The 12,810-nt window shown below is 40.9% G+C and overlaps 1 protein-coding gene across 2 annotated transcripts in view; it reads right to left on the bottom strand.

Moving 5' to 3' along the window:
* The window catches only part of ADAMTS9 (ADAM metallopeptidase with thrombospondin type 1 motif 9), a 164,275-nt gene that overhangs the window by 97,209 nt on the left and 54,256 nt on the right, over positions 1-12,810 (bottom strand). For both annotated transcript variants that reach the window (XM_043442385.1, XM_043442384.1), the window contains exons 13-16: positions 9,008-9,189; positions 8,782-8,918; positions 7,009-7,126; positions 6,664-6,759 (exon numbers count right to left, since the gene is read on the bottom strand). In XM_043442385.1, coding sequence (XP_043298320.1) covers positions 6,664-6,759; positions 7,009-7,126; positions 8,782-8,918; positions 9,008-9,189 — 533 coding nt within the window. The remainder of the gene's footprint in view (positions 1-6,663; positions 6,760-7,008; positions 7,127-8,781; positions 8,919-9,007; positions 9,190-12,810) is intronic.

The raw sequence follows: 12,810 nt of genomic DNA on the forward strand, positions 1-12,810 counted from the left end.
ACACATGTATATCATGACTGATTCATGTCCATGTATGGCAAAAACCACTACAATATTGTAAAGTAATTAGCCTCCAACTAATAAAAATAAATGAAAATAAAATAAAATAAAAACCTGAGCATGATGAAAATCAAAATATAGTTTTGTTGAACATAAGAAAAAATAAAATTTATTTTCATACTTTTTGATTAATTTTTCAAGACAAAATCCCAATTATATCATGACAAAAATCAAATAATATCCCAATCATATTTTCTCCCTAGTAGTTATTAGCTCAGTTGGTAAAGAATCTTCCTGCAGTGTAGGAGACCTGGGTCGATCCCAGGGTCAGAAAGATCCCCTGGAGAAGGAAATGGCAACCCACTCCAGTAGTCGTGCCTGGAGAATTCCAAGGACAGAGGATCCTGGTGGGCTACAGTCCATGGGATTGCAAAGAGTTGGAGACGACTGTGCAACTAACTTTCACTTTCAGTTACTATAAAAATTTTTAAGTACCACTTTTTTTTTCCAGTACAACTGCTCTTTCAATAATGAAGTATTCCATGTTTTGAGCCTGACACGTAACAAGTACTCAAGAAAGCAGAACTACAGAACATCTGAGCTCTGAACAAAATATTAGAATGAGGCCCCTTCTCTTTTGTAAGTTGTACACAATTAGCATATCTCAGCAGGGAGGGAACCCTTAAAACACACAGGTCATGTAAATATTTAGGTGAATAAAAGGAAAGTGGAAACTTCACTCAGAGTTGGCAAATAGGATTCTTCCCAGACACCAATGTTAATCATTTGGTACTAGTCACTCAAGAAACTATGGAGAACAGGATTTCTTTTCAGCACCATGTCTCAGCATCTTAAGTGACATCTGTCTTGGTTCTGGGATGGGAAGAAGCCAAGTTATCCCAGGTACCTGCCACATCCTAACCTGTCTTTCACCATGCAGACCAGAAGCAATGCATATGCAGAAGAGGTTGAGAGGATTTAGGGAAATTAGATATCGAACTCTTAAGTGGAAATGAATGAAGGCTGTGATGTAGCTCTGAATAGACTCTGTGCCTCAGTGGCAGCAGGGTGCTTGTTTTTGTAGACATGGGAACCTCACAGAGTTCACCCAACTGGGCACTATACGGATGCAAAGACTATTCTTTGCAGGCTCATGAATGAACTGCATCAAATTTAGTCCCTAAAGCAGTGCTTCACCTACCAGAATTTCTACCCTTATAAGCCTTTTCTTGGCCCTGAGGGAACAGTAAGATGCCTTCACTCGAAATGGTTGGGAAGACAGTGGTGACACAGGAAACAAAGCCTTTAAAAACATAATCTTTTAAAAAGGCAATCCAAGATCTTGGTTTCTTTTTGATTCAAAATCATTTGATCGTCCCTACTACCAACAGAATGTTGTTCAAACTCCTTAGCATCACTCTCTTATCTTGACCTATTCTTCCAACCTCACCATTCACTCCCACTGATAAACCCTGACTTCCAGTCATGTTCATCCCCAGGTCAGCTATACATTTTTCTATGTGGAGGCAATAAACTGAAGTGGTTAAAGGTATAATATCTGAAATCAGACTCATAAGGATTTTAATTCATCCCACTTTGCTTGTGTGACCTCGGGGAAGTTTCTCAACCTCTCTAAGCCTCAGTTTCTTCCTCTGGATAACGGCTTTCTTATAAAGTGAAAATGAAAGTGTTAGTCACTCAGTCCTGTTGGAATCTTTGCAACCCCACGGACTGTAGCCTACCAGGCCCCTTTGTCCATGGAATTCTCCAGGCAAGAATACTGGAATGGGTAGCCATTTCCTTCTCCAGGGGATCTTCCCGACCCAGGGATCGAACCCGGGTTTCCCACGTTGCAGGCAGATTCTTTCCTGTCTGAGCCACCAGGGAAGCCCAGCTTTCTTATAGAATTGTTGTAAATATTGAACAAGATAATGCATATAGGCTTTGGTAGCTGGCAGATCAAAATGCCTTCAAATGCACTGTCTTCTCATCACACTTTTACAGATGCTTAATTAATAGATAAGAAAAGCATGACTTAAATATTATTAAAATGTTTTCTGAGGCCAGGTGACTTCTAATCACGGAAATCTATCTCCAGAGCCTGTCAACCACCAGCTTTTTTCAAGAAGAAGGCCAACAAATGTCCATGAAATCAGTGAATGATTTCAGGCATTCTTTACCTTATGTGCAAATTGAAAGCAAATATCTTTAGCTATAGATTTTCTTAAAAAAATTAAGTTGTTGATTTTGCTAGATTGCATGAGCCTCCTTAAGTAAAGTCAAAAGGCGCTTTGTAAAAGCCTAAGAAAGATCCCGGCCCATAGTAGGTGCTCAATTAATGATGCTGAAAGAACGAGTGACAGATTGAACCCGATATTTGTGACAAGAAGAACAGAGAGCTTTCAGCCAAATAACTGTCCTCCTGTCAGTATAAACCTCTGACAACCTCGCCTCCCGCAGCTCCTGCAGCACGAGGCCCACCAGTCACGCAAGACGCAGGTCTCAGTGGGTCACCGGTTAGCGATGAGGTGGTTCTGTGGCGCCTCGGGCCTCCCAAGGCTGCCTCCTGAGGCGGGCACTCGCATGGCAGTGGCAGGATGTGCTGCCAGCAAAACCACCCAGTGCTTTCAAGCGGAGTCGAAGGCTAGCTACCTAGCTGATGCTTCGATGAAAAGGGGGAAATGAGATGTCACAAGGCCGGTTCTGTAAATTAAGCGATAATCCAGTTCTGTCTGTATTCAAAGGGCAATCATCTATCCTAGGTTAATTCTGGGGACCCTTTCCCACATCTCCAGGCTTCCTCGCATGCTTGTGCTGACTTGGGGGCATTTCACCCTTCACTGCATGCTCTTTATCCCAGCAAATGGTGAGTAGGAAAGGAGATAGGAGTCATCAAGTGAAATGGAGTTCCTGCTTTATCTCCAACTGAATCGATTCCTGTCTTCTCGCTGACACCATTCATCAAAGGTTAGTATCCTGGAGACAAATAAACACCATGGAAATGACTCCTTTTTTCTCCTAAAGAAATACGAAGATGACAGCACTGGGTGCAACTTGGCTTTAACCCAACTGGAGGGAGGGGTCTATGTTGAAAGGACGACCTTTGACACGGAGGCTTTCTGCTTCGGTACCTTGTGAAACAAATAGTTTCCTGAAAACAACCATCTACTGCCCCACCTCCCACTAATGCGATTAGGGAGCTAATTTCCTGGGTTGGTTTCCCCCCCATTTCACCCATCAGAGCTGGGCGGCTACAAAGGCCCTGTCTCCTGGAAATTGCTTCTTCACCAACACATGCAAAAAGAGTATGGCTTGACTGACCTTAAAGAAAAATATGAGGGATAAGGATGATGATTGCTTAGCAACGAAACAGCTGGGGCTGGACTCCAGCAAGACTCAATTGGGGGCTTTAAAATCTTCTTAGAGCATTTGCTGTGCCTTCCTTCAAACCGAGAATAAACATTTACACACGCCAGATTTGGTAACAACATCATACTCTTCCTAACTTGTTAAGAAACCACAGTAAGGTTCAAAGGCTCTGAGGTCTTAACCTTCACACTTGGTGAACTGTGACGTGCCATCTTTGCTTGCACTTTTCATTTGCTTCCAAAGAGACGTTCTTTGACCAACAGGTAACTTTCCCGTAATATTCCATTAAAGAGCCATGACTACTTCAAACTGCCCGTCCCAGATGACAAAGCTTCTTTAATTTTGCTTTCATTCTTTACAAGGAGATTAAGAAACCTCTAGTGAGACATAAAAGGATATCAGAAGGTCCTCCCTAATTTAGGTGCCCAACCTGGTTGATGAATTGAACTAAGGCCACTGCTTGAAAGGATATTTTTCCCCAGAAGGAGAAGAACACTGGAGAATCCTTTTCCTTTTTGAGGAGAAGAAAGGAATGGCTCAACATGGCATTTGGCTCTCAGGAAATTAACCAATAAAGGGGGCTGCATGCAATGCTGCTGGATTTAATTAGGAAGTAGTAAGACCACAGCAGTCACAGGCTCTAATTTATAACCCAGTCCACGAAGAAAAATGCCTGACCCATTTTGTACGGTGGTTGAAGGAAAAATGTGGGATTCCCCAAAAATAATTTGAAAAGAATCCCCAAGAACTTTGTTAACTGTTTTAAAAGGCACCACTCCTTTGAGTGTTTAGGATGTGGAAAAGGTGATGTGACCACTGAGAACTGATTCCAAGAAAGATTTAACAGTCTTTCCTAAAAGAAGTGGAGGAGGAAATGGCAACCCACTCCAGTATTCTTGCCTGGAGAATCCCATAGACAGGGGAACCTGTTTTGACTTCAGTCCATAGGGTTGCACAGAGTTGGACATGACTAAAGCAACTTAGCATGCATGGTTAAAAGAAGGAGGGCTTCCCTGCTGGCTCAGTGGTAAAGAATCTCCCTGCCAGTGCAGGAGACATGGGTTTGATCCCTAATTCGGGAAGATCCCATATGCTGCAGAGCAACTAAACCTGTGAGCCACAACTATAGAGCCTGTGCTCCACAGCCCAGGAGGCACAACTACTGACCCACGTGCCACAACAACCGAAGCCCTTGTGCCTGAGCCTATGTTCTGCAACAAGAAGAAGCCACTGCAATAAGAAGCCTATTCACCCTAACTAGTAGCCCCCCACTCTCAGCAACTACAGAAGAGTCCTTACAGCAATAAAGACCCAGCACAGCCAAAAATAAAGAAAGAAATAAATTATAAACAAATAAAAGAAGGAAGATTCTATATATTTCCATCATAATTTCATCCCCATTAATGGTAGGTACTCAGTACAGATGGTGTGAATGATGATTATTCAATAACTCAGCCATCACATACTCAGTTCATATTATGTAAAGGCTTTAGATCTTGAGCTAAAGATACAAAATCACAGCTTCTGATCCTAAAACACCAGTGGTCACATAAATATATAAGAAAGAAGTCTCAGCTGAGTTGATAGTGACTCCATTCTTTCAGCTGCTCAGGTCAAAACTGTGGAGTCACCCTTGAACCTTCTCTTTCTCTCACATACCATATTCAATCCACCCACTAGATTATTTCAATAACTTCCTAACCAGTCTTTCTGTTTCTACCCTGTGTACCCTTCCCCCTGGCCACCCCCCCATTCTGAATGTAACAAGTAGGGTACTCTTTCGAAAATATAAATACGACTATATCATGCTAGTCCGTGGTTCAAAATATCCAGTAGCTACCCTTGTCTCTTACAATTCAAGTTCTTTCAACAGTTATATGGCCTTCTCTGATTTAGTCCTGATACGTGTTTAAATTCATCTAGGACTCTCCTCTGTGCTTACACAGCTCCAGCCACACTGGCTTCCCTCTATCTTTGGAACAAACCAGACGCATTACTCTTTTAAGGGTTTCACACTGGTTATTCCCTCTGCCTAGAATGCTCTTCCCCAGATATCTGTTATCGCTTGCTACAATTCAAGTATTTTCAATTCTACTGTTCCTGCTCTACCCTCAGTATCCCGATTTCCTCTATTTTCTAATTTTACTTATGACCTTCTAACAGAATATAGTTTGCTTATCTATTAAGTTATTGTTTATCATCTATCTCTTCCCACTAAAAAGTAAGTTCTAAGGAAAGAGAGATTTTTATTTGTTAATGTTTTTGTTCAGTTTGTTTATCATGCCTAGAACAGAGAGAGCCTGGCACATATTAAATAAGTGGCTGACTGAATGAATAATGAGACACTGCAGAAAATGCTACAACAGAGGAATTTGTTGTAGAGCCTCTATAGAGGATGTATTCAAGATGGATAAGTAGAGTCCCTGCCTGGGCATTATAAGAAAGTCCATTCATTCATTTCTTTTAAAAATTGGCAGCCCAGCAAGACTGCCCTGATTTCTTCTAGATTTAAGTGCAACTCCTGCTGTTTTTCATAGCTAAGAAGAGTCTGGTGGTGCTAAGTGACTAGCTCAATCCTTTTCTGTCATTATCCCAGTCCCCATGTCCTTTTTTTAAATTAAAAATGATTGGGTGAATTTCCTAATCATTTATGGAAGTTTACAAAATAATAAATTGAAGTGGAACTGGGATGAGCCACCAACTGAAAAAAAAAAAAAATGAACACAGAGTTCCTGGTGAGTTGTGGTTAGAAAACAGGAATAAATTTGAATTAATCATGATCCGGTCCATGGTGAGAGAAGGATGGAGAACCTACAGAATAGCAAGATGGGCCATGTTAGTAATGACCTAAGAAAAATATTGCTAGCATACAACTTTTTGGAATGATCAGGCATAATGAAATATTGAATAAATCCACCTGTGATCTGCTATTGGTTAAGTTAAGTAACAACTTTATGAAAACACTGGCATGTCTGTTACTCAAAGGACAGATTTCTTTTTTAATGACTCAAAGATAGCAATGATTTTATGCTAAACTTAAAAGGCTAGTGCTTTCAAAATTTGATTTGGAGCATTTCTATTTTCTAAGATCCAGAATCAATTCCTTGATATTGACTAGTGTAACTACATGACTCTTAAATCAACATACTGAGGGTATAATGTATGAAGGAGAAATAAAATAATGAGTTTCAAAATCAATGTCTTTTATGAAAATACATTAAATCTGAAAGCTCTCTACATGCTATAGGGAAAAGGAACCAGAATTCCTACAAAAGGCAGGGGCACCCATCTCACCTAAGTAGTTATCATCCTCTGATTTCCCTGAGAAACTGTGCTGCCGCACATCGATATTGGTAGCACCAGCTGGAATTAGTACCACAACGTTGTAACCTGAAAAGAATTGAGCAGAAATTGAGCATTCCACAGACTGGTTCATTTTCTCTAAGCATGGTGTAAAGGGTGGTGACAAAGGAATATATCAGAATTCTCACTGTTAGGTGTCTTATAGCCAGATGGGTAATATACCTTAACAAGACTGATTTTATGTTTTACACAAATACTTTTATATATTACATGTGGTTAATAATGTTAACAGTTTGACTATTTTTCTTCTCACAGTTCTTAGGAACAAATTCTTACCATAATGTACTGTGTTAAATGTTCCTGCCACTGTTTTGCACGAAGAATTATCGCCACCACAAACCCCACATTTATCTCTCCGGGCTTTTGAGTTTAAAACATGATCGCATCCAGCTTGCTTTTAAAAAGAAAACAGTTGAAATACATGGTAAGTATTAGAGAGGTTATAAATTCTTTGGTAATGTGTTTCTTTGAAAAAGGGGCATTCAAAATGACAAGAAATTAAAGTCTTTGTAAACTTTTAAGCGTGGTGAACTCAAATAGTCTTTATCCTTGCTATAGGAAAAATGTGGTCCTTGGACCAGCAGTCATGGGCATCCCAAATGATGTTGGGGATGCAGAATCTGAGGCCCCACCCAGATTCACTGAGTCAGAGTATATTTCCTGGCATGTAAATAAGATTTTTGGTGCTTCAATTAGAAATTAAAGTTTGAGAAGCACTGGCCTACAAGTAAGTAAAGTAAATGAGAAAAACAGCTCAGGAATGGGAAAAAAAAAATTAAGGAGTGGCTGAGGGCTATCCCATTAAACAGCTCACACCCCATCTTAAGGTAGCAGTCGCTGTCTAATCCAGGATACTGCTGCCAGGCAGAAACAGGAGGCTAGTGTTGACATTTCTCAATTTTCCAAGATCTTGAAAACTTGATTTCATGTGAAATCCCCTATGTTTAAACACTGGCTATGAATGGAGGACTAAAGCATGACTGCAGGCTGCCAGGTTGAGGCCTCAGCTTCCAAGCGGCCTCTTCACTGTCTTCCTACCTTAACACAATGCAGCAGAGCAGACTAGAGTCTGAAAACGTCAGTGGCAACCACCAGAAGACCAGGAGGACAGAGTTCACATTCTCATCTATTTTGCTCCTTCGAATGAACCAGTCTCTGAGGAGAAACTCCATGTTTTGCTCTAGCATGAAGTGACAAGGAAGTCCTCACTATAGCTGTGGTCAGGAGTTGGGTGAAGTTCAGAGACTCTTTTATCAAATCCTACCAATGAGGAGCTTCAATGTGCTCTGGACTGCTTGCAAGGAACAAATGCATCATCCTAGAGCCTGGCTGTGTAAGAAATGATTTCTGACTAATGAGAACAGGAAAATAGTGCCAAACTATTTTTTTCAAGAAATCAGTGCTTTGATGCTTTACTATCTGCCAGAAGTGTTATTCAATTTCTAAAACTTGCTGTCAGGAAGCTTTGGGGTTTAACCTTATGCACAATGGTTAAGGTATAGAAGTTGTGTATAGTGTCGATTATAATTTCCTCACAGGGAAGTTTCTTGCAGGCCCCCACAGAAGAGTGTGGTTCTCAAACTTTGGCATGCATCAGAATCACGTAGTGCTGGGAGGGATAAATTAGGAGTTTGGGATTAACAGATATACAGTACTGTATATAAAATACATAATCAACAAGGACCTACTATATAGCCCAAGCACAAGGAACTACACTCAATGTTTTGTAACAACCAATAAGAGAGAAGGAAGGATATATATATATATACATACACACACAGATAAATATAATTGAATCGCTGCACTGTACACCTGAAACTCGTATAACATTGTAAATCAATTACAGTGCAATTTAAAAAATCAAATAAAATAAAACAAAGAAAAAAAGAGAATCAGATGGTGCTCAAGCTGGTCTGAGGACCCCACTTTAGGAACCACTGCCCTGGAGATAATGCACAGACACAAGCAGCTGCTATTGTATCGAGGAAGCTACACATCGCAGCTTGGTAGCAGGACAACACAGTGAAGAGCGCGCCATCTGGGACTCACCCGGCACAGGCCTTGGACACAGATGTCATTGGTGTCCTGGCCACACGGCGTTCCATCTATCACTCTGTCACGGAGCTGATAGTAGGCTGTGCTCCCTGCCACCCTGCAGAACAGCTTGCAGCGGTCCTTCATCAAAACTAGACAGGAGAAACACCACACGACGTGACTTTCGTGCCTGGACCCTGTGCCAGCCTGCAGCCGTGGGCACCTCCCCAGATGAACTTACTTCCACTGTACTTTGGGACCCAGCGCACATTCGGATGCAGACCATTGATGTTGAAATGCTTTCCGTCAAAGTGAGCACACTGTTCGTCTCGGAAGTCTCGCTTCTGCTTGGGACACGGCTCTGTGTTGCAGGACTTAAATTTCATTCTGCGCCCTACACAATACTTGCCACCATTTTTGGGCCTGATGAAAGGTAAAGAACACACAGGCTGTATTATACTATATTTCTGTAATGTATTATAATGTTTTATGTTATAATGTGGCTTCCTGTCTTGGAGGGAGGCAAATGTGAAGTGCTAAGGACAAGGGCTCTGGGGGACTGGGTTTGTATTCTGCCTTCAACATCAGTAAGTGTATAATCCTGGGCAAGTCACTGAATGTCTGCAAGCCTCAACACTTCCATGTTCAGAATGGGAAAGTACCATTCTGATAAGGTAAGGCAGTTTTGAGGATAAAATGAGAGAGCATCTAACTTAAAGTTTGAAATATAAAACCTGGGGTCTATCAGGTCATGTTCTGTCCTCCATGCCCTGAACATCCACACTCCTTTAATGATACAGAAGAAGAAAAGGTACAAATGAGTACTTGGAATGTTCCTGTCTACCTCTGTACCATGGTATTCTCATGGGTGACCATCCTAAAATTTGCCCCATTCCATTTCCATTTATTTCTTTCCCTCTTCTCTCTTTCTCTCTCTCCCTGCATGACTATTGTTTTTTGTTTTGTTTTACAAATAAGATGGAATAGGATGTGCTCATATTTTGACTAAACTTAATAGGAGAAGCAGGAGAGAGTGTACTGGTTTCATTAACTTGTGTGTGACAAGAGTATGGAGGATGCCTTGCAAAGAACCACAGAACAATTTAATCTCAGCATGCAACCCCGCTCATGGATTTTCCAGATGTGACCCAGAGAGTAAATTATATAACCCATCTCCCAACGGTCAACAGCTTGCCAAGTGCATCACAGAAACGGGAAGATCACAGAATCAGAGGAAATCAGACTCACCCACCCACAGCTAGAGCAGCCTGGATATGTAGCTGCTCGAAGGCACCTCTCAAACTGAAAGATTTCTACCTTTTGTCTTTAGAATAAATCTTTCAGAGTAATTCAGACAACAAGAAGTGGTTTGTTTTTTTTTTTCCCTTTGTTTTCTTTTGTTAAACTAGGACTTGGGAAATGGGAACTCTATCCATGACCATAAAATACAGAATCAAGGGCAGTCTAGCAGAGCTGGTAAAGCTCCAGAGTTGGATCTGGTTCCCCGTCGTGGCCCCAGCCTCACTCTGAGACTAGAGACAACGTTCCAGCCTCCCACAGATTCGGTTTTCCTCTTCTCTAAAATGAGTGCACACAGCAGATGCCTAAAAATGTTAGCAACTATGACGTCATATTTCAGCACAACCCAACCCAATCTGATCCAGTTTGTTTTGAGTACTGCATCCGAGCTATGATGTACGGGTGAGTCAGGTCTCACTGGTATTGCTGAGTGCCTGAGTCTCAGCAAGGGCTTCCTGTGTATGATGCTCTTATAAACATGTTCCCTCCACTGTGCAGAGGGAGGTAAGAGTGTGGGCTTTGCAGTCACAAGCTGGGTAACTGTGTGTGAGCTACCTGGCCTCTGTGAGCTTCGTTCTGCCCAAGTAAACACAGATGATACCGTTCACCTGAAAGGCTTGTTATAAATGAAGAGTTCAATAAGGAGTATGGTAAGTATTCATTGTCATTTATCATGAAGGCTGTATCTAGGGATGCAAAACAGCACATAATCCAGCAACATCTATGTATGACTGTTTCCCCATTAAGCCACGTGGTTTACATCTGCCTTGTGGGCTTGACTAGCCCATACGCACGCGTATCTTGTGCAAGGGAAAGCCAGGTGAGGTACTTTTATACCAAGAGTTCAGAGAAGTTCAGGACTTTGCCCAAGGTAACACAGCTAACAAAAGAGCAGAGACCAGACTGAAATTCAAGCTTCCCAGATTCTCCCTCTGTGCTCTTTCTGTTTCATTACCCAGGAGCTAAAGCCCCGAGTCCTGTCTTTTTCTTTTTTGGTACCATGTAGAGATACAGTCTTGGTTTCCTGGATACCAAGTTCTTCTCTCAGTACCAAAGCAACCTAGTTTTATGCATAAAATATCACTGATGACACATGAATAACAGAGCAGGCTCACAGAGCTGTAAAATTTGTTTTTCCATTTATAAGGAAGATCCCCTTCAATTTTTTCCTCAAATTGAAACAAACTTCGTGGAATTTTTTTTTTTTTTAATGTTCCAACTAACTACAGTGGGATCCATCAGGTCATTTACCTGTTGCCTGAAAGTAACTCATATTTCTTCCCTTTTGAAAATAATTTATTTTACAGTTGATTTTTCTCTTCCAGTTCTCTTATATAAAAAGTCTTTTCTGACTCTTGAAATTGAACAAGAGCAGCAAACAGTTAACATTGGCAGGTGGCTTCCTGTTTCACATAGTAACACTGTCCACCTTTGCTTGCTCTGACCAGTGCCAAAAGAGCATTTTTAAATTTCTTTTTATAACTGATATTTAAAAAAATAAAGCACACATAGAAAACACTTCATGTATGAGGCAATATTGCTGAAGGTTATATACGGATTCTGGAAACAGAAGGTTTGAACCCCAGCCCTGTTTCTTAACAACGGTGCAATCTTAGGCAAATCACTGAATCCCTCTAAGCTTTAGTTTCCCTATCCATAAAAGGGAGATGATGCTAATATCTACTTCATGGGGCTGAGTGAGGGTTTTTTGGTTAATAGATCTGAAGCACTTGAACATGGCCACCCACACAGTAAATGTTAAGCTATTCGAAGTGTCTGTAACTACAGTCCATGGGCCAAATCCAGCCTACTGTCTGTTTTCATACGGTTAGTGAGCTAAGAATAGTTTTTAACACTCTAAGATAATTTAGAAATAAATAAAAATAATATTTTGGATCACATAAAAAGTATATGAAATTCAAATTTCCATGTCTATAAATAAAAGTTCTGTTGGGATATAGCTACACCCACATGTTACATATTATTAACGTATGTTTCTCACTAAATCACAAAGTTGTATAGTAGGGACAGACAGCCAACGCTCCCCAAATCTAAGATATTCACTATCTGGCCTTTTACAGAAAACGTTTGCTGACCCCTGAGCTGGTCTAGCATACAAGGCACCATGTCACCTGCCAAGATGTGTCACTGACTGTGCACAGCCGTCCTGGGTAGTAGGTAGTGACACCCTTGTTTCTGAACCTTTGCTTGAACTGGGTTTAGGATGTTAACTAACCTGGCAAGTTCCCACGCCAGCTAAGTGAGACACAGAGACCAGGCAGGCCTTCCTGACCCAAAGCCCGTGACCTGGCCTCCCTCCCACAGCGCCGCCCTTGACACAGGTCTCTTCCCATTTCAAAACTCCTTCTATGACTTTGTTTGCTTTTTGTATGAAGGCAAATGGTATTTTATGAATGAGCATAAATTCACCCTTTAAAATATATAGCTTTTAAAAAATATCCTAGACAATAGGATCTCTACCAAATCTGCATGGACTGTGTGATGGGGAGGGCTTTAGACAACTGAATTTCATGGAAAAATTCATGTTTTAATTTAATAATTTAGCTGAGTGGGAGTTTTATTCTCCCATAGGCAAATACTGAAAATTATAGGAAATGTAACTTTAGAAATAGTATTAGTCACATTTTCCAACTATTAAGATACTTTTAAAATATTATTTCTCAAATAGGGATAGAAAGAACTTATGGAAATTGCTAATTACTATGAAAGTAACTGTATTCAGCA

This window comes from Cervus canadensis, chromosome 22, assembly GCF_019320065.1.
Source record: "Cervus canadensis isolate Bull #8, Minnesota chromosome 22, ASM1932006v1, whole genome shotgun sequence".
In the NCBI taxonomy this organism is placed as follows: Eukaryota; Metazoa; Chordata; class Mammalia; order Artiodactyla; family Cervidae; genus Cervus; species Cervus canadensis.